At 39.4% G+C, this 24,763-nt stretch overlaps 1 protein-coding gene across 1 annotated transcript in view; it reads right to left on the bottom strand.

The window, feature by feature from the left end:
• LOC146163838 (uncharacterized) overlaps nt 1-24,763 on the bottom strand; it is a 120,984-nt gene that overhangs the window by 35,795 nt on the left and 60,426 nt on the right. The window contains exons 88-119 of the mRNA XM_083380604.1: nt 23,701-23,856; nt 22,925-23,080; nt 21,968-22,123; nt 21,164-21,319; nt 20,309-20,464; nt 19,706-19,849; nt 18,737-18,889; nt 17,830-17,985; nt 17,186-17,332; nt 16,473-16,625; nt 15,777-15,917; nt 15,213-15,368; nt 14,489-14,629; nt 13,530-13,685; nt 12,926-13,081; nt 12,435-12,593; nt 11,832-11,987; nt 11,040-11,195; nt 10,209-10,364; nt 9,550-9,708; nt 8,719-8,874; nt 8,040-8,195; nt 7,102-7,257; nt 6,088-6,243; nt 5,221-5,376; nt 4,496-4,651; nt 3,916-4,071; nt 3,368-3,520; nt 2,609-2,764; nt 1,968-2,120; nt 1,242-1,397; nt 557-706 (exon numbers count right to left, since the gene is read on the bottom strand). Of these exons, the coding sequence (XP_083236730.1) occupies nt 557-706; nt 1,242-1,397; nt 1,968-2,120; nt 2,609-2,764; nt 3,368-3,520; nt 3,916-4,071; nt 4,496-4,651; nt 5,221-5,376; nt 6,088-6,243; nt 7,102-7,257; nt 8,040-8,195; nt 8,719-8,874; nt 9,550-9,708; nt 10,209-10,364; nt 11,040-11,195; nt 11,832-11,987; nt 12,435-12,593; nt 12,926-13,081; nt 13,530-13,685; nt 14,489-14,629; nt 15,213-15,368; nt 15,777-15,917; nt 16,473-16,625; nt 17,186-17,332; nt 17,830-17,985; nt 18,737-18,889; nt 19,706-19,849; nt 20,309-20,464; nt 21,164-21,319; nt 21,968-22,123; nt 22,925-23,080; nt 23,701-23,856 (4,929 nt within the window). The remainder of the gene's footprint in view (nt 1-556; nt 707-1,241; nt 1,398-1,967; nt 2,121-2,608; nt 2,765-3,367; nt 3,521-3,915; nt 4,072-4,495; nt 4,652-5,220; nt 5,377-6,087; nt 6,244-7,101; nt 7,258-8,039; nt 8,196-8,718; nt 8,875-9,549; nt 9,709-10,208; nt 10,365-11,039; nt 11,196-11,831; nt 11,988-12,434; nt 12,594-12,925; nt 13,082-13,529; nt 13,686-14,488; nt 14,630-15,212; nt 15,369-15,776; nt 15,918-16,472; nt 16,626-17,185; nt 17,333-17,829; nt 17,986-18,736; nt 18,890-19,705; nt 19,850-20,308; nt 20,465-21,163; nt 21,320-21,967; nt 22,124-22,924; nt 23,081-23,700; nt 23,857-24,763) is intronic.

Below are 24,763 nucleotides of genomic sequence, written 5' to 3'. Positions count from 1 at the left end.
TAGGTTGTTTTTCAACAAACCGTTTGGTAAAATAAAACTTTTTTCATCACGAGTTTAGTCTACTTGTAGATAAAGTGGCTGTGATAAATATACCGTTAAATGATATTTGATATTGAAGTCTAACTAACGTAACAGGTGTAGCCAACTTAAGTTTGATTGCGATCAACTGAAATATCTTTTATAGACTTTAGATTGAGTTTTTCGGTAATAAAATCACAAGAACGCTTATTAAACATTTTGAGCGGTAATTGCATTCCAAGCCAGCGATGGAGGTTAATTTGTTACGTCAAAGAATAATTTTCCGCGACTGTATTGACGTAACACATATTCGACGCAATCGACCAGGTGAAATGTGGCGATTAACCGGTCGATCGCGATCGATGTGTTGGCTACCCCTGGTATATAACATGTATAAGCCCATCGACGTCAAAGAAAGCATTGTTAAACAACGAAACAAAAATTGGCATATTGCACATAGTCTCGGTCAAATCGGAGAACAACGCCAAAAGAATCCAGCAGGGCAAACGGTCAATACCAGCAGTAAAACATTACTTACGTTAACGACGCACTCGTCGATCTCCGAGTCGGGACCGTTACACCCGGTTCCTGAACTGCTGATGCAACGGCGGCTGTGGGACCGGGTTCCGAGGCCACACGTAACGCTGCAAGGAAGCCACTCGCCCCACGAACTCCAGGTAGGACAGTTCTTTTGGAAAAAGTGCACGTTTGCGTTTTGTTGTAACGTTTAGATAAATTGCGTTTCCTTTGCGCTTGACTTACTTCGAGGGTTAGCTTTGTCTATTTTAGGAAATAAGTTCGAAAAGTTGCTTGTTTTTGATAACATTAAAAAATAACAATAAACTTATGTTTAACTGGGAGAAAATTAGAGAGAAAATATTGGTAACGTCTGATCTAGGAAATTGTTAATGGATGAAAAATAACTTTCGAACTAAAAATGTCAACTTACATTTGTAGATATAGCAAGAATGGATACTTTTTAGCCGATTTGTAGTAGCATGATGGGAGGAGCAAGCTATTTCTGTTTGACGTTTTTTCAAATAACGCGAGGGTATAAAAGTATATTATACGCACACAAGGCAACAATTGAAAAAAGTCAATCTCACATATAGACGCCCTTTTTCATATTCGTTATCCAAACGTAAATGTTGTAATTTTCTACTTTACCAATAACCAAAAATGTGGATGTTTGACTCGCAAAATAGCGAGCAGTATATACTTACTCCGCTATTGCAGACCGAGTACTCTCTTCTGACTCCCCTGCATCCCAAAACTCCGTGAACCCCGTTGAGGCAAGTCCTGGTCCTCTGTGTGAGTCCAGTGCCACAAGTGACGGAGCAATCTCCCTCTTCAGACCAGTTGGACCAAGATGGGCAAACCTGAAGACATCACAATATGTTTAGGTGATACCATTTGTTTTTAAAGTGGGACAATTGTATGTACAGGACAACTAGGATAGCGTTCCAAAAGTAAGATAAATTTACCTATTGGAGTTAACCTTTTTTTCAGGGTTATGTTTGAAATCTACCTTTGCTTTTAGTGGAGTTTTTGCAAATCATGGTAAAAACAAGTTTTCTCGTGCGTGGTCTTTATTACTTTAAGAAAATAAACTGTTTTTAAATGAACCAGGCAACTTATATTCGCTTGGCCTTTTTTACCTTGACGTTTCGATTTTCACGATTCGAAACTACAGATGGAAAACGTTTTACTTGCGTCTTTGAACTGGTCACCCGATTTTAAAGAAAAGTAAAAAAGCGTCGAATAATGTATATACAGACTCCAGCCATAAAACTAAGAAAGGAACAACATCAACGTCGAAAAAAGGGCATTTCGGAATAAGACCAACATATTACTAATGCCTAATAGTCGCGGTACCGTCTAAATCAGAATACGCCCCAAAACCATCGACTGTTTTTAAAGAACCAAACAACTATACGTGGCATTCCTACCCTCGTGTTGCAAGCGATTGTCTCTTGCAGCGCTTCGCCGCAGTCGTTTACGCCGAAGCTGTTGTGGCAAACCCGGCTTCTGGTCCTCGAACTGCCGCCGCACGACACAGCACACGACGAAAACTCGCCCCATTCGCCGTAGTAGGGGCACGCCTGCAATGGGATAAAGCGGTATAGACGGTTTAAAAGTGGCGAGGTTTACTAGCGATTGACTTGCGGCCTGATCCGGGTAAAATTTTAAGCACAGATAGTCGTAAAAACTTACTCTATAGAAAAATTTAATCTTAACCATTTTTGGGGAGGTTAAAATACGTTTAAAACTAAACGAAAGAACAAACATAGATATTCGTAAAAAACAATTTTACAGGAGAAAACTCTAAACTTAAACAATTTGTTATTTGGTCTTAAGTATACGTTTTACACTAAATGATATTTAAAAAGCTTAAACTGTAAATCGCAATAGCCTTTTTTGAACAGACAGTTTAAATTATATAGCTTTATTGAAAACCATTATACATATGTAGGCGCTTTATTTTCGTACAGCTTTCTCAAAACCGTTTTTTTTTCAAGCAAGCAAAACGACCTTTGTTTCAAATTGACAAAACGACCGGCGCCAAAACTTGGACTGATTATAATCTCACCCGAAGGTAGCAATCACGAATCACGACGGACAGACCGTTACAACCGACGTCGCCCGGTTCTCCATTGACGCAGGTCCTGCTTCGTCTGACAGTTCCGCTGCCGCAATCTTGTGAGCAGGAAGACCACTGGGTCCAAGAGGCCCAGGACACGCAATCCTACCGTGCGAAAGAAATCGTCAGAAAAACAACTTCGGGTTGAAAAACGCCGGGGTTGGCAAAATATGTACCGGCCTATTTATACTGTATGTGTAATGTGTGTATATGTGTATAGTGTTGTTTCGCTAGTTTCTTTAATTAGGCTTAACAAGAAGATGGGATTACTATGCAACAGTTTATATTAAGAGTATGTGATGTTTGTTTATTTTTTAAACCTGTTCCTGATTGATAAAGTATGCATTGTTGCGGGCATGAAGCACCTAAAACAGAGGACAATTGGCGATTACCGTTAACACGCAAAATACACGTCAAACTGTTTCACAAAACTTTAAAGTACTAGTTTTGTTGTTAAAATAGTTCCTGTAAGTAGCATCAACAAATACAATTTTTAACACAAAAAATAACTCGAGAATTATATGTTTTCAAGCTAATAGTGGTCTTGACAAACTTATGGCAGTCGATCTTTACCACAGCAACGCGTTCTTGTATTTAGGCGTGGTACCATGTTGCGTTGTTGAGGTGCCTTTAAACGCTCCTTTTTAATTGGTGACCCAGCTAAAATACGGTTTTGTATCGAGAGAAACAAACCAAAGTCGGTCTTACCTGGGCGTTGCAAATATCCGTGTCAATGTCATCCCCTTCGCAGTCGACTCCAGCCTGTCCGTTCACACACCTTCGGTATCTGCTCCTCTCTCCGCCTCCGCACGACAACGAACAGTCGCTGTATTGGCTCCACTCGGTCCAGAAGGCGCAATTCTGTCGAAGAGAGTGTGCCGTTTCGTAACTTTTCAGGCGGAATGGCGCGTAAGTGTGCCGATAGGTAATGAAGAGAAATTTAGTGTAACTTTTTTATTTTATTATTTTTGACACGATAAATCGGGGATAAAGCGTCTGTGCAGTTAATGGTTGAGCAATTCGTTGTTTAAATATTATAAGATTGCCTAAATGTCCAACGTTATTAATTTTTATGAACCATTTTTGCGGGCCATTTAACAACACTCGAATTGTCGACAGATCACAATTATTTGGCACCTTTAGTTCCAGCACAAGCAGCTATTTAACAAAACACACTTAAAAACAGATATTTAAAAAACACACACTAGAAATTTAACGTTTGGTTAACACAAAAACAGAAAAGTATAATCGCTAACCCCTTCGATGCATTCGGCGTTCTGTGTTGATGGTCCGGTGCAGCCTGGATCTCCGACCGTGCCGAAAATACACGACCTTTCATGACTACGGACGCCGCGACCGCATGTAATGCTGCATGGAGTCCATGGTCCCCAAGAGTCCCAGTATGGACAGTTCTGCGGAGAACGTTTCATAACAGTTAGCCTTCAATGTGGTACGGGGCTATCATGAGAAAGCAATAAATGAAGTTGATGAGATGTAGTTGGCGATGCGATACGTCTTTTGCTTTTGTGCTTTTTGGTTTGGGGTTCGTCATGGGTGTGCAATACTTAGTAAAATTGACTACTTGGCACTTAAGAAAAAAACAAATTAGTTATAAATTCTACCATGAAGGATCATCCAATTGAAAAAGTTTTAAAGACCTTAAATAATGAACATCTGATTTCGGTTTGTTAAACTTTATCTTTTTTAGAAAGTAGTATTTTTTTGATAGGTTTATTATCTCATTCCCTAACAGGTTCTATAAATACCCAGAACTAAATCAAACACGACTATATCGTTTAAATTACAAAACGACAAAACGCCAGAGATATTATTTACCAAGCTGTTGCAAATTTGCACATCGATGACGTCACCCAAACAGCCCTGATCCCCGGGCAGCCCGTTGAGGCAAATGCGTCCACGGCTTCTCCTGCCACCGCCGCATCTGCGACTGCACTCCGTCCATTCTTGCCAGTTGTCCCACACCGGGCATTCCTGTCGATAAAAAATCACAGTCGGTTTGCGTTTTGTTGACTAAGTTTTCATAACGCGATTAAAAACGGAGGTTCTTAAAACGACTAAAAACGGACAAACTTGTTTTGTAAGGAAAAAAAATTGACTTGCAAAAAGGGCCGGATAACTGTAAGAACTGATCCTGACCGCGGCATATTTCTTAAATGATACTAAATTGCACATAAAAATTTATTTTATAATTTATTTTCCGAAAACGCAAAACTAAGCTAAATTTAGATCTTTGTTGATAACAATTAGGTCAAAAAAATTGTATACAAAATTGTATTTATTTTCGGCTAGCTGTGCTTAGTCCATAGAGAATAATCGCTCTTGTAAGAAAATATGTGTCTTCTGCTTTCCGCCTGCATTACATTGCGTTAATGAAGCTAAAATGCAAATTGCACATATTAATAGTTATATAACGCTTTCGTTCTTTCATAATCATTAAGACAAAAAGGGGAAACACGCAATTGCATATCCGGTCCGCTATCGAAGTCAAGAAAATATCTGTTGCACGCAACATTGTGCAATTTAGGCCTTTGAATACATACTTTGTCCGCGCATGAAGAGGCCTGTATCGGGAGTCCGGTGCACCCCTCGTCACCCAGGTCCCCGTTCAGGCACGATCGCGTCTTCGAGCGAACCCCTCCGCCGCAAGTGACGTCACAATCACTGTAGGAGGTCCACGGGGTCCAGCTGGGACATGGCTGGAAAGGCGAAAAGGGGTTACAGCCGAGAGAAGGCACTATAGTGGGCACTGTCCTTTCGAGTTTTTAACTTACTTTTAATTTATTAGAGTTTAAGTCACCCAAGACGTATATGGCACCAGTAAATAAATATAAAAAAATCACGGAGTTTCCAGTAAAGGTAAGGTCGTTATTTAGGGTTCACTCACAGTTTCATAAAAAAATTCAAAGACATTCAAAGACTTTTCCAATAAAATTTATACACTTTCAAAGACCAAAAATTGGATCGCTTGACGATTTTTCAGTATAATTTGTTAATGTAACAATATAAATGCTATGGTCAAACAATAAAAACTAACTAAAAGCTGTTTTTTTAACCGCACTTATTTTAATACCTAACTTAAATCTGGACTTACATTATTTTCAAAGAATATTCAAAGAATTTGGGAAAAACATAGTGTTTGTCAAAGACGTTTCAATACACAAATCAAATCAATTCAAAGACAGTTATGTACTTTTAAAGATTCAAAGTCAAGAAAGTATACCTTATTAACTACTTCACAAACCGACGTATACGCCAAATAATATTTCGCCAGTAAATCGACAAGAAAAATATTTCACATTTCTATACAAATATTTTCGCGTGTAGCGCGACAAATAATTAACTATTACATATAAATGACACCTAAAAGCCTTTAACGCACGACTATTTCCTGGTAGATTTCGACTTACGTGGGCGTTACAGAAGTCGTTTTCGATGTTTTTGCCGTAGCATCCTGGTTGGCCGATTTCACCAAAGGCACAGAAGCGTCCTCTTGTCCGTAAACCACCACCGCACGTGACACTGCAGTCGGTCCAGTTGCCCCAGTCCGTCCATCTTGGACAGGCCTGAAAAAATGCATCTTTACTTGAAGAACTTGAGCTAAACTAGCGAACTTCTTCGCCAAAAGTCACCTGTGTGCAGTAAAAGGGGGCGATAAAAAGCTGTATCCTTCTCACGACTGCTTCTATAGTTTCTGAATTCTAGTCTGCCACCCATATTTTGGGCTTTTGATAGGAAAAAAGCAAAATCAGTAAAATCATAATAACTATAGCTATCTAAATACTGCCTGCATATCCGAACTTATCTGCGCATCACTCGTCAGTGTTTCTGGCAATTCTTCGTAAAGCTTAGCCGATGCAGAATAGCTGCAGTTCTTCTTTCGTTACGGCTATTTTGAAAAATAGCGTTTATGAGTATGCTGTCGGTTGACTAACTCGCTACTGCAACATTTTCAAGCATCATTATTATATCTTTACTACCTTTAACTGCTTGTAAAGTTTCCTTCTGACGCCTTACATATCTTTCTTTGCAAAAAAAAAATAGTCGGTATATATCTTCGATATATATCCTTAAAGCCTACGTTTTTTTTAACGCAAACAGTGCATTGTACAGCAAAATATTTCAAACACATTAACATCGAAAAAAAAACAATTTGGTCTAATGGCTGGAAGTTGTAGCAAGACGTAGAACATATTTTAGAGCCAATACCTACTACCTATGTCTGTATAAGCTTTGATGTTCGTTATACAGATAGCAACTTTGTTATGACGTCATTATCGCTTTATCTCATTTCCAATTTACTGAATATTGTCGTAGCTGTCTGTTTTATACTCAGTTCACGCCTGCAACACAAGTAGAACTAAATCTCGGCTACGGCCACCCAAAACAAACCCCTCGCAAGAAAGCCTATCCGTCACACTTACGTCGAAGTTGCAAGTCTGCAGTTCCACGTCGCTTCCCTCGCATCCAGAGTCTCCTGCTCGTCCGTTCATGCAACGCCGGGTATGACGTTGCTCGCCGCCGCCGCACGAGGCGCTACAACCGCTCCACGGTGCCCACTCGCTCCAGAAGGCGCATTGCTGATGAAAAATGAAAACATTTTAGGTTGAAATAAGCCAAATCAGGGTTTCGTAAAGCTGTTTCAAAAAATATAAACCACTGGTTCGTAAATACCGAAAAAAAAAAACGTTTTGTAAAGGTTTAGGTAAATTTTAGAGCAAAAACAAAATACATAAAACTGCATTATTTTGTTCTAATCGCAAAAACGTTATTTGGATTAATATTTATTTTTTATAGGATTTTTAAGCTCAGTACAAGTAACTCCGAATCCCTGTTGAATCTTCGCTTTCTGACATGTGTTTTATCTCGCCTATCTTTTTCATTCGCACTCATAAAAATAGTCGCAAGGGTATATTCCGGGCAGATTTACAAAGACCTTGGCGATAAAACAAGCAGAAGGTTGTTGAACCAACCGTTTTTTTGTTAATTAATTGTGCCGTTTCTTGTTTAATTCGATCCAAACTTTGCATTTGTTTACTTTGAGGCTCGTTTTACAAAATTTAAAAAGTTTGCACACTTAAAAAAACTTGCGTTATAGCGTTAAGTAGAGGCAAGGCCACTGTGTTGGTTTGAAATACTAATATATACTTAAGCGTTAAAACAAAAAGCTTAGAATTCCGGTTATCATAAAAAAATACAAGAAACAGCAACAACCAGACATGGACAATGCTTCTATACATTTAAAAAAAATTTTTTGAGTGATTTTAAATTTAGAATGCGATTCATTTCTTCTATAAAGGAAATACACTTAACAACAAGCATCTGCGCGCAAAAAATTCGATCTTACAAAAAGGCAACTCACCCCTCTGATGCAGGTGACAATGGCCACAGCGTCCCCGCCGCATCCCCGATCGCCGATCACGCCATCAATACATACGCGCTCCCGTGACGTCACGCCTCGGCCACACGTGATCGAGCAAGGCGACCAGCTGCTCCAACCGTCCCATCTCGGGCAATCCTGCGCAGAACGGACGTATTTGTGGAAAAATTAAGGTCGTGGTGACGGTTATTAGATAAAATTAATGAACAAAATAAACTAAATGGTCCTGAAAGTGATAAATATTAGCAGAAAGCATATATCTGTTAGGAATTTGGTGTTTAATGTTTTAAGTGGTAATTGCGCTTTAAAATGATGTCGGTAGCCAACCATCCAGAAAGGCTTGTTAGAAATTTGTTTACCATAACGAGTAAAAAAACAAGCCAGCATTTTATCCAGGTTTGAAATATTTTATGGGTTAAATTTAGGAAAAAAATATGGAGACTTTAATATTCAGTCTATACTTCAACTACCAAAACAGTATATATATGCTTCAAAATTTGTCCATTCTTATTTCAAGTTACACCCCTGTCACGATTTTGAAATGCAGCACTTTGGTTTTGCTTCCAGTCTACTAAATCCCTTATTCATTATCATCCGATAGTCAATTACTAGCCGTTTCGCCTCGCCTTTGTTGGTCAAATAATAACACTTATTCTTATACCTGTGTATTGCACTGGGCGTAGTCCATCAAGTCTCCCGAACAGTGAAGTCCCGAGTCGGTTGTGTTGAAGCAAACGCGTCCCCTCGATTGGATTCCGCTGCCGCAAGACGCCGAGCAAGCACCCCACTGACCCCACGATGACCACGTAGGGCACGACTGGAATTGTAATAAAGGCGTATAGTAAGACTCAAGTGGTGATCAATTACCATGTTACAATAGTACAGTTGACAACCTAAATATCTGAAATAGCTATTAACTGATATTATTATACACAGTAATAAAAAGAAAACCAACAATTAGTTATAGTGTCATGGTAACACCAAACAGTTCCTAGTGTTTCCCTCTTCATTGTGCGTTCCCCGCTTTTTTCTCTAACTTACTCTCAGATTTAAAATAAATGCCCCAAAGCCTTCAAATTTTTAATTTGTTGTCAAAGCAAAGAAATATTTCAAAATTCACGTTTAAATAAAAATGGTATGAAAATATAAAACATTTATGCAAAACAAACTAATATGCAAAAAATCGTTCAATTTAATTCGATGTGAACTTTCTGGGTGGTTTCAATTTACAATATTTCATCCTAAAAAATCGATAACTACTTCCCGGTGGAATCACTTGTTTTAGGTAAAAAATACTAATTGCTTTCCAAAAGCTTAGAAAACGTACAACCAAAGTAAATGAAAGGTCCCAATTTTAGAAGCCAATTTATTCCTACAGCGTAAACCCCGCGACGCTAACCCTTATCCGCAAATTTGAATTATTAATTATTTTTACACAAAAAATATTAGTAGGTTGATACGATTGGTGGGAAAAAATTCTGGATTCACTTACAATGTCGTTGCAGAGTTCGTTCTGTTTGAGCTCGCCGTCGGCGCACCCGTCCATGCCTTCCTCGCCGTTCAGACAGACGCGTGACCGTGACCTCTGACCCCCGTCGCAGCGCTCACTGCACTGAGTCCAGGTGAACCACGTCGACCAGCTTGGACAGGGCTGGCGATTGAACGGGTAGGTATGGTTACTTCCTATCACTATGCACTTTTGGCAAAGCAAGGTACTACTAGTAAAATGAAAGATAAATTACTGACGTATCAATCGCACGGCGTATGATTTATTGATAGGTAAGGTTTCGATGTCTGCATATAGAACACATTAAAAAGCCTCAAATCATATGAAGCCGTTATATCGTTTAACTTTGGGTTCTTGTGCCTTTTTGGTCAATATAAGTGTGACTTTATATCTCTATACATGTGCGACTGACGCGACTGTGTTCCACTTACACTCCGGTTTTGCGGCCACACAATGATCATTTTAAGAATACGATTCAATTTTTTTGTTTTTGTTGTATCCTTGATTAAGTGTGAAGTATTGTTATTAAATATCCAAGTGGTTAGAATCAGTTTTTCAAAACAAATATTTTTAAAGCCAAACTGGAAAAATACAGCTAGCAGCAAAAAGTATCGAAGGCAAGGCAACCATCTCGGATAGCTCACCAGTGCGTTGCAGTAATCCTCCATAGTTGAGGCTCCCCTGCATCCCTGGCTGCCCACGTCACCGTTGACGCACACTCGGGCGCGAGATCTTCGTCCACCGGCGCAAGATTGAGTACACGCTGACCACTCTACCCACGGTGCCCAGTTCGAGCATGGCTTTAAGAAAAAGAGAAATCGGTTAAGAAAGAAAAATCACATGACTTTTCTGATAAGATTGGGAGATTTACTATGCACCTGTACCTTGGCAAAAATGTTAAATTTTTTCAAAAAGAAAGAATGACGCAATTCGCTTACCGTTTTTGGCGCATACTGTTTGATGCCAGACTAGTGTTTTCTAGCTTTTTTTAACCACGGGACACTTTATGCATTAAAATGATTTTGCGAAACACCAAACGAAAGTTTATAATGGCGAAATAAAATCAATAACACAACAATTTATTAACTGCAATTTTTTGTTATTTTTAATATCTCGGCCTATTCGGATGAGCACAAAATTGATATTCGGGCTGTATTAATATACCTAAACCAACAAGAAAACAAAATTACAATCATACTGTTATATGTTTACCTGGTCTTTATATTACACATCAGCTAATTAAATAAACTACGACAAACTATTTAAACTTGTGGTAAATAGTTTCATAAAACAAAAGCAATTGACGCCCATCGTGTTATCCAGTGATAGTCGATCAGTGTTCCCGTTGAACATTTGTCAAACTAATGAACTTATTGCGGAACACTGGTTAAAAACACTGGCCTAGACAGCGTTCAACCCGCTAAAATAAAACGTGATTAGAAAAACCCGGTGTTTGCCAAGGCCATAATGCTTACCACATTATTGCAGGTATCTTGGACGAGCACAGGTCCCAGGCACCCCCCGTCGCCCTGCTCGCCGTTGACGCAGTTCCGGTATCGTGACGTAGTTCCGCCGCCGCAACGCTCGCTACACGAGGACCACGTGGTCCAGTCGGACCAGAACGGACAGACCTGCGGAGGGGAACATCTTGCTATAAATTGGGGTGGGCGGCATAGACAAAAGTTTTTAAGTCCGCAAAGTTTTTTTATGTTAGTGTATGTAAAATACTGTATGATAGATACACATAACTTCTTATTTTTGTTTATGTCGTTCTTAGTTTTACGGACATTTACCGAAGGTTTTACATATGGACAGGAGTAATTCGCAGTGCTGTTATGACAATAAAAATCAATAGATTAATCGCCCTTGATGTACTTAAACGACGTGACTTGGTTATTCGGATTTTTGTGAAAAAAAATGTTAAAATTGCGTTATTCACTATAATTACGTAAACAATATATATTTTTTTTATTTCTTTAAAATTTTGTAAAGGATCAGACGAGTTTTCTATTATTTTTATAAAGCCTAGCATATTATTTAAATGGTAATCAATTTGGACTTGTTTTGCAAGTGACTGGGACTATAACGGATAAAATAAAATCACCGCAGTAAGAGAAATCGAAATCAAACTCAATATCTGTCATTTTAGGCCGGGAGTCATGTTTTGCAAGCTTGGCTAATTTTAGAAACCTATATCGTTTGAAATTTTGAAACCAAGGACAGCCAATACAACCACATCACGTATACGCCTCCAATGTTGAACTTACGCCTTCCACACAAGAAGTAGACTTGAAGTCGTCTCCTGAGCATCCGACGTCTCCCAGCTCCCCGTCGACGCAAACCCTCCTGTAGGTCCTCGATCCTCTTCCGCACGTCACACTGCATCCCGACAACAAGGTCCAAGAGGACCACGACGGACACACCTGGAGGCGAGACGTACGTAAGAATAAATGGATTGCGCATTAGGAGCGGCGCATTAAGCTAACTTTGTCAGGCGCCATCTGAGGATATGTTTGAATAATTTGACGATATGAACACGCCTGTATCTAATAAATGTGTTTTGTTTGCTTGTACTTTAAAGATGTTTTTATATTTGACCAAAACTACACAACATAGTATTTTATATTAGTTTAAAGAGAAAAAAGTGTTAGATACTTGATTATAAAACAAGTTTAAGAATCCTGACTTGATCAAGTGACGAGTAAAGTGCATTTGTTTAACTAATGGAAAACTAGATGTTTGTAAAAAATAGAGCTAATGCCCTTGCAAGTAAATGGCGACACTATATCTTATAAACGACTGACTAATATTATTTTTAGAATTATCGGAGTTATGTTAAAACACGCCATATGCTGCATCTCAAACCCAACCTGAGTATTGCATTCCAGCTCGTCCATAGATCCGCCTTCGTGACAACCGATGTCGCCATGGAGACCATTGACGCATGCGCGGTATCGACGGTTGCGACCTCCCCCACAGGAGACGGAACAACCGACCCAACTACCCCACACGTCCCAGAAGGGACAAGCCTGTAAATACGCATCAAAAATTAGAAGGTATTGTATGTGTTTTAATTGCAGTAGGCTGACTATTCGACGTTTTTCGGATGTGGATTCGGCAAATTGTAGCAATACATGATTTTTCCAAGAATTGAAAAAAATGTTTGAGAGAAATGCCATTATATCTAGTTTCAATCGTTTATATTGAAAAGTTTGCCGTTAAAAAGTCCTGAGAATTTCAACGAGCCGATATCTTACAAAAATAATGTGCGATTTAGAAATTTCCCTGCTCGCAACACAAAAAGCGAAATCCATAACCAAATGGCACTTCAAAAAACACTGAAAGCAAAAACGCCACATACGTTGAGGTTGCAAGTGATGGAGACGGAACTCGATCCGCTGCATCCAGAAGCGTCCTGGAGTCCGTCTCTGCAGGATCGGGAGCGCGATCTCTCTCCTCCTCCGCAAGTTCTGGAACATCCGCTCCATCCGTCCCAGTTCGTCCAATAAGAGCATGCCTTTAGGAAGAAGGTGAAGATAAGCTTGTCAAGGGCCGATATCAGGAGTATGTCAGAATTTCAGTAAAAATATACACAGGTAGGATTGATAAAGTGAGACCATAAGATAAATACAAAGATGAGCGCCAAATGTAATCATATCTTAAAGCCATATAGGTTTTGATATGTTTTAAAATCATATACGAAAACGAAAAAAAGAAGAAATAAAGTGCGCTTTTTAGTTTTTATTCCAAAAATAAGCAAAACGTTAACGCTGTTAAAAATGTATTAAACGACTAAAAAAAAGTTTAAAAAAATTGTAAAAACAAACAAATATAGAATAACACATTTGATATAGAGTTAATTCGGTATTTTCCTTTTAATTTGACTTTGCACTTGAAATGGCTGTTGTCTTTAGCAAAGTGTTATTTTGGTATCGCAGTTTGCGACACTTTTCAATTGAACTCACCCCGTTGTTGCAGTTCTGTGTTTCACTGTCGGATCCAAGGCAGCCGATAAGGCCGAAGACTCCGTTCAAGCAAACCCTGGTGTGGGTCCGGACGCCGAATCCGCAAGTTGCGTTGCAGGCTGACCACTGTGACCATTGTGACAAGTACGGACAAGCCTGGCGGAAAACAATTGGACATTAAGGTTAGGGAATAACTGCCACGCATAGCTAGGACCGGATTAAAGGTACTGTAGGCCTAAGGCTGTGTACTAGAAAAGGGCCTAATTTTGCAAACGAAGCTACGAAAAGTAATAATATGCAGTTATACATACATAAAAATTGAAATTATACGATAATAAAACTGTGAGATAAATGATTAAACAATAAATAAGTTGTTTCTATGTGATACAGAGACTAGACAACATAAATCAAAACGATTTATTTATGTACTCACACACAAAACACATATTGACACGACTCAGTCATTCGTTTTAGCAAAAACTGTACTGTACTTAACGTTAACGCGTATATATGTGTATAAGAAGTAAACGGTTTAAAACAGTGAATCTGTTTGAAATTTAATCGCAGTCTATTACAGTGTCTTTATAAAATCAACATTAAGCTGACATTTATGCCCAGTTTTTCACGAAGCGCTCAAAAGACTCCACAAAACGCTGTGGTTGATTAAATTTTGTTTGACGAATAATTTTTGTTTGATGTTAATTTTATGGTGGAGAAATGTGACAGATGAAACTTGAAAAACTTTGCGTTTTTCGGCGTTAGGTTGGTACGCAGTGTTATTATTGGATCTAGATTCAAATAAACAATAAACCTAACACGAATATGGCCAGTATAAGGTACTTTAAATAAAAACTCTTGTGCTTTCAAGCAATCTTTCTGCAGACAATAAAACGACGCGACGGTATTTTACTTAGTACAAGGCAAGTGAAGAGTATTCTAGCTAACTTGACTCAACTTACGTCCAAAGCGCACGGTCGCTGTTCCAGAGTGGATCCGGCGCACCCGGTAGTAAGACACGATCTGGTCCTCGCCTGAACTCCACCGTTGCAAGAAACACTGCATTCTCCCCATGGGTTCCATTCACCGAACACAGGGCACGCCTGACAAAGAACAAAATTATGAGGATCTTCAGTTTTCAGCAAGTAATGTGTATTCACTGTGGACTAATTTGGGCCAATTGTGCGTTACAATTTTTTTCACAAATTAGGACAATTCGCATATTTCGTCATAAAGTGTAACAAAATTTGTGCCAAGAATATTAATATTTATGATACCATGCCACTTGGCTAGAAAAGTGATTTGAGTTTTCATTTTATATTTGCGTACTTCTTGTTTTATATTTTGTGTGTTTCAAAATACTGATGGTGCTTATAGGAGTGAAATATATTTATTGTATGACGTCAACACCAAACTGATTTTCATTTTTTTCTTATAGTTATTAATTTATATGCAAAATCGTTTGTTTTTCACCATTGAAATTCAGACAGAATATTTTATTCGAAGGTAAATTATCATTAATTACACTAATGTTGATAAATTATTATGCTTTAACCCCAGTTGTTCTTCTAAGTTGCAACCGGAATATAAAAACATGTGTCCATGGAAAAACTCCCCCGACTAATCAAACAAATCGTCGTGTTGCACCAGTCTTCACCGCCCCGTCAAATCATTCGAAAAACTCACGTCGACGTTGCAATCCTGCTCCTCGCTGTTGGATCCCAGGCAGCCGCCCGGTCCGGGATCGCCGTTGAGGCAGCTCCTGTAGTGGACTCTGCGTCCTCCGTTGCACGATGCAGAGCAGGGGCCGAAGTCGTACCAGGGCGACCAAGACGGGCAGGGCTGTGGAATAAGTGTTACGGGTCTATTGGTGGTTTCGAAAACTCGCCTTTTGGCGGAGAGAATCGTTTTAATTTTATTAGTGATGTTTTTCAGGAATTTGGCAACGTTAAACTTAAAGCACGACCCTTATAAAAATATTTTTAGATTTGTGCAACATATTGAAATCTTTTTTTGTGTTTAAAAATTAAATTAATATCTAACTATCAACATTAACTGTTAGTCGCCTTAACACAAAAATAAGGTCGAACAATAATGTTCAAAAACTATTGGCTGCTTTTCAAACACAGTAAAACAAACAAAATAAAACTCCCGCCCCCCCCCCCCAAAAAAAAAAAAAAACAATGATCAAGCTTGTTTGGGGCACATTTAGTCTTCGGCCTTTCCGAAACTACCATCCACTGGACTCACGTTGGCGTTGCAGGTCTCTTCGTCCTGTAACGATCCCTGACATTCTCCTCCCAAGCAAGCACGGCTCCTGAACCTGGTGCCTCCTCCGCACGTCGCGCTGCAGCCGCTCCATTCGCCAAAGTCCGACAGCAAGGGACAAACCTGCAACGGACACGGGTGACTTTAGAAGATAGGGGCTGCGCCTTAAACGCGGCACAGCTTTTTTCGTAGCCGGCTGTTGCCTTCTTGAACGTTTATTACTTTCGGAAAACGGAAAGATTTTTAACGTATAGGCCGAAAATAGTCTGTTGTAATATGTATATATAGTTTAGCTATAGGGGTGTTATCACATGTTGGCTCACTCACCTATTGAAAACATAATGTATGTATCGGTATTTACCGAAAAGGTTATTTTATTGGTACAACATAAGATGTCAGGTATCGGTCCCACTTTTATCAAATCTTCTTAAACCTTTTAATTATTTTTGAGGAAAGTGTGAAAGGTATTTTTTCCCTAAAATCGCGAAATTACAACACAAAGATCTCTGTAACGCCTGAAAAGATTCCAAGAGGTTATATGCTCAAACGAAACTGTTAAAAAGTTTGTCATTTTTGACCTTACTCGAACAGCGAGTTTAATTACATTTCGCTATCGAAAGTTGCTTTTCTTGTGTTAAATTATCGCTAAAGAATGTCCACAATAAACGTCGAACCCACCTTGATTTGGCAGTTGTCGAGTTCGTTGTCCTGACCCTCGCAGTCGAGTCCGGCCTCACCGTTTACGCACACGCGGTCTCTGGTGTAGCTTCCTTCGCCACACGACGCGCTACATTGCGACCACGAGCCCCAGTGGCTCCAGTACGGACAATTCTAAAGAAAAAGGAGGTTTAAGAGGCTCGTGCATGGTTTGCTGATGTTCGGAACAAACCCGCGCTTTTTTCACCCACAAACTAGACAAGTTTATTACCGGGAATACTGCTGTAACAACGTGCGATGACTGCGTATATTTTTTAATGTTTTTACTTGTCTTATCCAATTATATATCCATTACATATATATATTTTTTCATATCCATTACTTTTTTAAACAACACTTGTCAAATATGTTAATGGTGAAAGTACATATTCAGCAAATGAGTTCTCTAGGAAAGGCAATCCCCAAACTCTTTAGGTTTGCGTCTTTTTTATTAAATCAAACTTATTTATTTCAGTTAAACATTTCCCGTCATCTGCTTATGCACGTTTTTTCGAACACAAAATATATTTAACCACCAGCTGCCGGATGTAGTCGGGGTAAATGGTGGTCATAAATGAAGACTAAATTTTTGGCAGCCCAAATTACATTTGGCAACCCAAATTTTATTTGGGCACCCGAATTTTTTTTTTGACACCCCAAATTTCGTTTTGGCACCCCAAATGTTCCCAACTTACTCCGGTTTCGCAAACGTCCGATTCTTCGGCTGGTCCTTGGCATCCTCCGGCAAAGCTGGAACACTGCCTGGATCTGGAAGTGGTTCCGTATCCGCAAGAAGAAGAACAAGCGCTCCACGGAGTCCACGGCCCGTATGAGGGGCAGTCCTGCAAATATAACGTATAGGCGTCTTTTTAGCGGTTCGGTTTTACATGTAAATGGTAAAAAATAAACAATTTAATAACGATTGTTATATGGGCCTGGCAAGAATCGGCAGTGTTTTTAATAAATCATTTGGTGATTTATAGGGTGTCACAATCACATATTGTCAGAATACAATATCAGACAGCAGATTATAAAACCTATATTTGGGTATTTCATTCGTTTCTAGCGATAAAACGCAGCTTAGTTTACTTTTGAATGTAAATATCCAAAAACATGGTAAATTATCTAAGATTTTTAAAATATTCTTAAGCAAGTAAGGGATTTATAGCCTGCAAAACATCAGCTGTCCCACGTATCAATTTCAACAATTTTGCTTATAAGACTATAAAAATAACGTCAATTTCGGTAGGGACGGTCATACTATTTGCTCTGTATACACTATAAGGCCTATACGATATCATCTATCGGACACTCTCGCATGCGATATTGAATGACATGCCTGTGCGTTGCAAGTTTCGAAGGCCTTTGTTGACCCGATGCAGCCATCCATTCCCATGATGCCGTTCTGGCAAATACGCTCGCGAGTGCGCTGACCGTTACCGCACGTCTTGCTGCACGATGACCATTCCTGCCAGAAAGTCCAGACGGGGCAAGCCTGAAAGAAGAAAAGGGGTTGAAACATTCTTCGTTGCATTTTATGTTTTTGGTGATCCTTTCGCTGAGTTCGCATTTGTAAAATCTTGGTTATCTTTTCGCAAGAATGAAAAAAACAAATCGAAGCCTTAAACACACGTCCACATACTGTGATCATTCCTATTTAATAACGAAAGCCAAAAAAATGCATGGCACACATAGCACGTTTTAATTTCGCTGTTCTACATGAGATAAAATTCTACAATTGTAGTGAGTTTACGCGGTTGTACACGAGGGGTGTGTCTTAATTGGCTTGCTTAATATTTTTGCCATCCACATTTTTGTTTTTAGAATAAATTTTGTTTTCCAGAATAAAACTGTGTTCCAACTAAGATATTTCAGCTCATTTTATGTTTTTTAGACAATAGCTGGGAAAGTCGACATTTCGCAATTTACAGACGTTTTAGCAATACCTCATGCCATCATCAGTGTAAAAATTAACACTCAAAACGGGGTATTGCTGAACCGTCGTAAATGGCGAAATGTCGATTTTATCGAATATTATGGATTTTATATATTTTCTTGAAATTATTAAAAAAAACGTCTATTGTGTTCCAAACCTGGGTTTATATCCATCATACGATTAGCTTAATTGAAAACTAACATTAAATGGTGGCTATTTCTATCACAATTAAAAACTAAGTTCTTCGAAGTGTTGCCGTTAATCTTTCTACACAACACGCTACACATCGTCAGTCCACCGCCGAACCTACCTTGGTGTTGCAATTCAAAATTAAAACGTCAAGTCCATCGCAAGTATCGTCGCCGTCCGAGTTGTAGCAAGTCCTCGAGCGACTCTGCGTTCCGCCGCCGCACGATACGCTACAAGCGTCGTACGCTGACCAGTGGCTCCACGACGGGCAAGGCTGTAAGCGAGAAGGGAACAGGTTTTAATTTGCAGTGGAAAGCTGTGCCAAGTAAATATGTACCGTGTGTATAACTCATTTTCGTTTTTACCAAGGATAAACTAATACTTGTTAGCTGGCGACTCTGCTGTCGCTTTATGCTCCTAAATGCATCTTCTATACACTCTTATTTAGCAGTATTTGCGGTGCAACGTTTATATGTCCAAATATAACGATAGATCAAAATTATCAAATTTGTCTTATTACTGTGTTTGGACAATATACGCACAGTGTTGTTTGGTTTATTAGACAGCACCATGTTTGTAAGTATCAAGTCATACAAGTATTTCAAGCTATCAGAAAATTTTCGAAGAGTGTGTGTTAAAAGGATTGAAAAAGAGCGCAACTAAAGAACGGCCAAAAGCCGATCACTCATAGTTATTATTTGAAGTGCGACAACAATGTCTGCAAATAACGGTGGTTTTGGTTGGGATGGCACACCTATTACTTATGTTTCGGGTATCCGTAGGGTTTAACACAGTTATCTATGGTTCAAGGACTAACAAAAAACAGTTTAAGAACACTGTTCAGCAGTTGACATGTCATCCACAGCGCTATCTCAACTCAGGGCTGCGGAGTCGGTTTTGAAATAACTAATTTACAGTTTGCGGTCTTTGTAGTGTCGAAATTTGGAATTGCACATGCGCACGTCGGACTTTCGGGTAGCCTTATGAAGTCTAAATCAATTCCCGAACTTCGAGTCCGACTAAATTGAAACAAACCGACTCCGTGGAGTTCCGAGTCACGAGTAGAATTCCTGTCTGAACTATCACTCACCTGTCTGTTGCAGCCTTCAGCAACGGTGGCGCGGCCAGTGCAAGCCTCGAACACGCTGCAAGTCCTCGACCTGACCCGCGTGCCTCCGTTGCACGAGGCGTCACAAATCGACCAGCCAACCCACTCGCTCCAAGTCGGGCAAGCCTGAAGAAAAAAATGAAACGGCGTTATGCCGAAACAATGGAAACCGTGGATTCGTGTTTAAGCTACTAATAAAGGGCGGGAATCCGGGATTGTATATTTAAATGTGAAATTTAGGTCTAAAATGAAAAAAAACTAAAGCATCTTAATTTTACGATAGACAAAAAATCAAAAAGGATACGATCCTTGGTTTCGAATTAGGAGCATTTATTTCCTTAAATAAAATATATAAAAGGGCTGTACGGAAATAGAGCGTCAACATCAGGCTACGATGTTCATTATAATGCGATCAAACAGAGTTTTACGAGACAAACAAAAAAGCCCTGTCTCTTGTAACTGAGGGTCAAAAAACGTAAACGCTGAAATAAAATCGAACATACACACAAAACGCCTCTCTCTAATAACAAAGAACTGCGCATCACACACAAAAGAAGAAGGCAGCAATAAAATGATCGGGCGAACCTGCTCGTTACAGCGAATCTCCTCAAAGTCGCTTCCGTCGCATCCGGGGTGTCCCGGACGTCCGTTGGAGCAGGAGCGGTATCGGGACTGGAATCCTCCTCCGCACAACCGACTGCACGAAGACCACTCGTCCCACTGCTGCCACTGCGGACATGCCTGCGAAAAAAAATGGATTTAGAAATTTATTTTTTAGTAAAGTTCTACACCAGAGTGGTCCAAGATTGCCAGCTATATGGTCCTAAATAAGTTTTTTTGTATGTTTTTCGCTAGCCAAACACTATCGGCTATGGACTCTCTAGAGCAGGGTTTCTTAACCTTTTTTTCCCTTATTACCCATTTCTGTTCAGATCAAATTGGCATTACCCAAAATCTTATTTTATCTGTTTTGCTATTCTACCATACTAAAAATATAAAACCCCGTTATTCAACAAAATATTGCTCGCTCGTCTCAACACTAACTCTAAATGTACACATAGCTAATGCTACCTAGGCCTACTTGCTATTTCTATACGGGCTTATATTTTTCTATGGATTCTCGATATTTCTAAAGATTCTCGTTTCTCAGCTTTTAATGTATGATTAACCTATATTGTTTACTTTCTTCATATTAAGATTTCCCTTGTTTTTTCTGACATGCCAACCCTATACTAAACCTCCCGATGGCATACAATTCAAAAGTATAGGGCGACGTTAAACTAAGCAATGTTCGACGCGTCGCCAGTAACATGTGAACCAGTGGCCTGTGTTTATTCTCGTTTTACACGACAAAACATGGTAATACTTTCTTGAATAATGTTCGCCAATTCCCGATTCAAGTCAGTAAAATGACTATATAAAGATATTGCGGCGTCTTACCCTATCGTTGCACACAGCGCTAACACTGGTGGATCCCAAACATCCCGTTTCTCCCTCGACGCCGTTGACGCACAGCCGGGTCCGGGTCGTGGTTCCGCTGCCGCAAGATCTCGAGCAGGCGCTCCAGAGGTTCCAGTTGCCAAAGAAGGGACAGGCCTGCGTGAAAAAACGAACGTGCAGGATTTTTGAAATTTTGCGAGTACGCAAGCGTATATATATACGGTAAAAGAAACGCCTAAAAGTGTGCCTGTATTGTACAGGGGCTTTTTGTCTTATCTGTATTAGATGAAAAATCTCCGAGCAATTGACCATCAGTTGGACACTAAAATGTTAACTTTAACGCACCAAACGCGCGGTTTATGCACACTATTTTATTTATGATAGCGGGTTACGAAACAATGGTAGTGACTGCTGGTTGAACTGAAAACCAACAGTAGATTGCGCATATATTTGTTAGTTTTGCATCTGTATACACTGTTGATTTACTTTTTTCATCAATGTATTTAGTTTGAACCACTATAGTCTAAAGGTTTTATAATATAGTGAGGCGACTTCCCTTTAGTTTACCAGTTGTTCTATTAATCTCACGGAATAAAATTCAACGTTCTATTCATTAAACAATACATAAGTAAGAATACATAATTCGACGAACAAGTTTTGTCGCCTGTACATTTTTCTCACGTTGTAAAATATTTCGAGACAAATAAATCAATGTTTTTACAGCGCGTTTCTCTCAAAAAGCATACTGTAAAATAACACTCACATTGAGTGTGCATTTATTCGTTTCTCGGTATACTGTCTTACCTGTCCGTTGCAGAATTCCTGGGCTCTGACAGGACCCTGGCATCCGTAGTCGTTGGGTCTTCCGTTGTTGCAGACGCGGATGTGGGATCTGATTCCTCCTCCACAAGGAGCCGAGCACTCCGTCCAGTTGCCCCAGGAGGACCACGATGGACACAGCTGGAGGAAAACATTGCTCAATTTTTATCTTACGCCAGTGTTCGGCCAGATTTTTTTGTCGCGGCCCAAAGCACTCTTTTCATAGCTATTGAAAGTCAACTACGTAAAACCACTACGAAAACAGTGGCGGATTAAGGATATTTGATTTTAAGGTGAAATATTACACAGCGCCTTGATGCCTAAAACACGGCCATACCGTAATGTGAAACATACTATAAAACAAAAATTTACGCGCAAGGCGCGAAAAATTCTTCGTTTACATATAGTTTGACAAGCTCTCAGGACCACATTTGGTACGTGGGCCTTTCTAAGCTGAGCTAATTTTAAATTTCTCTACCACGCTAACTTTTAAAATAAAGTGCAATGAATGTGCGGCTATCATGCGGCGCACAACTCCATGAAAATACTGATTTATTCGAAAGTTACTCGCAGGCTTTGAATTGCATCACGCCCACATGATATGGGATAAAATAACTCGACGCAGGATAACATACTGATATGAGATTCACGCAGAATAAGGATACGAATCAAAAAACAATAAACGACAAGACTTTACCAACTGTTTGTTTTGCTCGTTCTAATGCAGTGGTTCTCAACCCTTTTTTTCTTTTGTGGCCCATTTTCGTTGCAAAAAAATTCCGTGGCCCAATAAATTTTTATGAAAGAAAAAACTGTAAAATAGGTTTAGAACAAAACACAGCAGAACATATTTCAAAACAGATATTATTTAACCGTGCATTAGTGAGAGATAGGCTACTTGCGGCTAAACAATGAATAAAATTAAAAAAAGAGAAAACCTACCTCAAGCGAACATCTCCTGGTGTCTCTTATTAGTCCCTCGCATCCATCATCTCCGGCTTGTCCTCCAACGCAATTTCTACTCCTGCCCTGTGTTCCTCCACCGCAAGTCAAGGAACAATCGCCCCACTGGCTCCAATTGTTCCAGAATGGGCAGCTCTGCAAAACGGGAAAATTTTAGTTGCGTACACTACGCACGGATCTGTAATGTAGCTTGGTAATGAATTGCAAAGCCAAAAAAAGTAATAGGTTTCGATACGAGCTCGTACGAATGATAGCAATTGAGTCCCGCTTTTTATAACTGATGCTTAAATTTACTTGTCAGTCACATTTTTAAGATGATACAAGCTCGTATCGAAACGTCTTAATCAAGATGATGTTGATCTACTCGACCTTTTCTTTCATCATTAATTAGTGTGACTGGAATATATTCAAGCCTCATTTGGAAAATGCATTTACTTAAATAACTTATAAATATTTTGTTTATATAATTTTAAGAAACATTCTAGCCCTGTTGGTCCATCTTGTAGCCTGTCAAACGTAATCTAGTATCTATTTTTATATTGCAAAGGTAGTATTAATATTTAATGTGGAATTGTATTAACCCCGTAAAATTCCGTTGAGAAGGTCTTAATGGAGTACATGTTGCCAATGTAAAATGCAGCTAAGAAATTTTTAACAAGGGTAAACAACGCTTTTAGCCTTCCAAGACAGAACACCAGAGACGACAGTGTACAATGCAGTCCCGCCGCCATTCAAAAACGCAAAACTCGACTTACTCCTCTGATGCAGTCCTCGGTTTGTGAGCCGGCCCCGGGGCATGTGAAGAGATCGACGACCTCGTTCACGCAAGATCGCTCCCTTCTTCTGGCTCCTCTACCGCACGTGATACTGCAATCCGACCAGTTCTGCCACTCGCTCCAGTAGGTGCAAAGCTGCGGGCAAAAAAGTAACAATGACAATTGACTGTCGACAGAGTGTTTAATTAGTTTTTTAACGAGATCAAAGGAAAATAATATAAGCTCTAGTGTGTATCTTTATAGAATCCCAAAACTTCGCGGCCGGTTTTATCCAGTCGATCACTGCTCCGCTGACGCGTATATTAATAAGTAAAACTCATAGTTAAAACCATAAGTAAAAAAACAGGATTAGACGTTTTGTTTTCAATATATCGGTTTGTTGATGGCTGCGCTGTGATTTTATTTATTTATTTATACTCTTACAGGAACTGACGATGCCACGTGGCGAAATATATTTTCCTTTTAAAAAAAAAGTTTGATCCTGTTTTTCCTTATCTTTTTAACTGTAAATTTTACTTGTTAATATAAGCTTGGAAAACACTGATATTAGTATTACTTGCTCCTGAATAATGTTTAGCAAACCGCCAGCTAACGACTGTGTTTCTTTGTCGTTTTAGTCGTTGTGTGACTTACATAAGAGCCTATCTCAAGTCTATGAACCTATTATAAAACGGCGCGATGTTAGCAGCCACTCAAGAACAGTTGGCCTGTTTTGGCTATAATACTTAAAATAAAACGAAAGCTACGAAAATGGCGAAGTCTTTACGATTCATCTGACCTCTTTTTACTTGGAAACTATAGCAGTTGCTATTTTACCAATTCGAAAAAAAACTTGTTTTTCCACAACTTTGCCGTTTTATATTAATTTTCGTTTCAAGATTTCATATATAGTTGTGCGAGGGTATTGTTAACGGTGAACGTGAGGTTATCGACTCAGCTGATCTTACAGCAAAAGGGTTTATTCGTCAAACTAAGCTATCCTGCTTGTGGATCCGGTGCACCACATCAAGCCAAAGTGCAAGCTTACATCCTTCGAACTTCT

This window comes from Ascidiella aspersa, chromosome 2, assembly GCF_963924565.1.
Source record: "Ascidiella aspersa chromosome 2, kaAscAspe10.2, whole genome shotgun sequence".
NCBI classification, from domain to species: domain Eukaryota; kingdom Metazoa; phylum Chordata; class Ascidiacea; order Phlebobranchia; family Ascidiidae; genus Ascidiella; species Ascidiella aspersa.
Note: the sequence above shows the minus strand (reverse complement) of the source record. Positions and strands in the feature narration are given on the sequence as shown.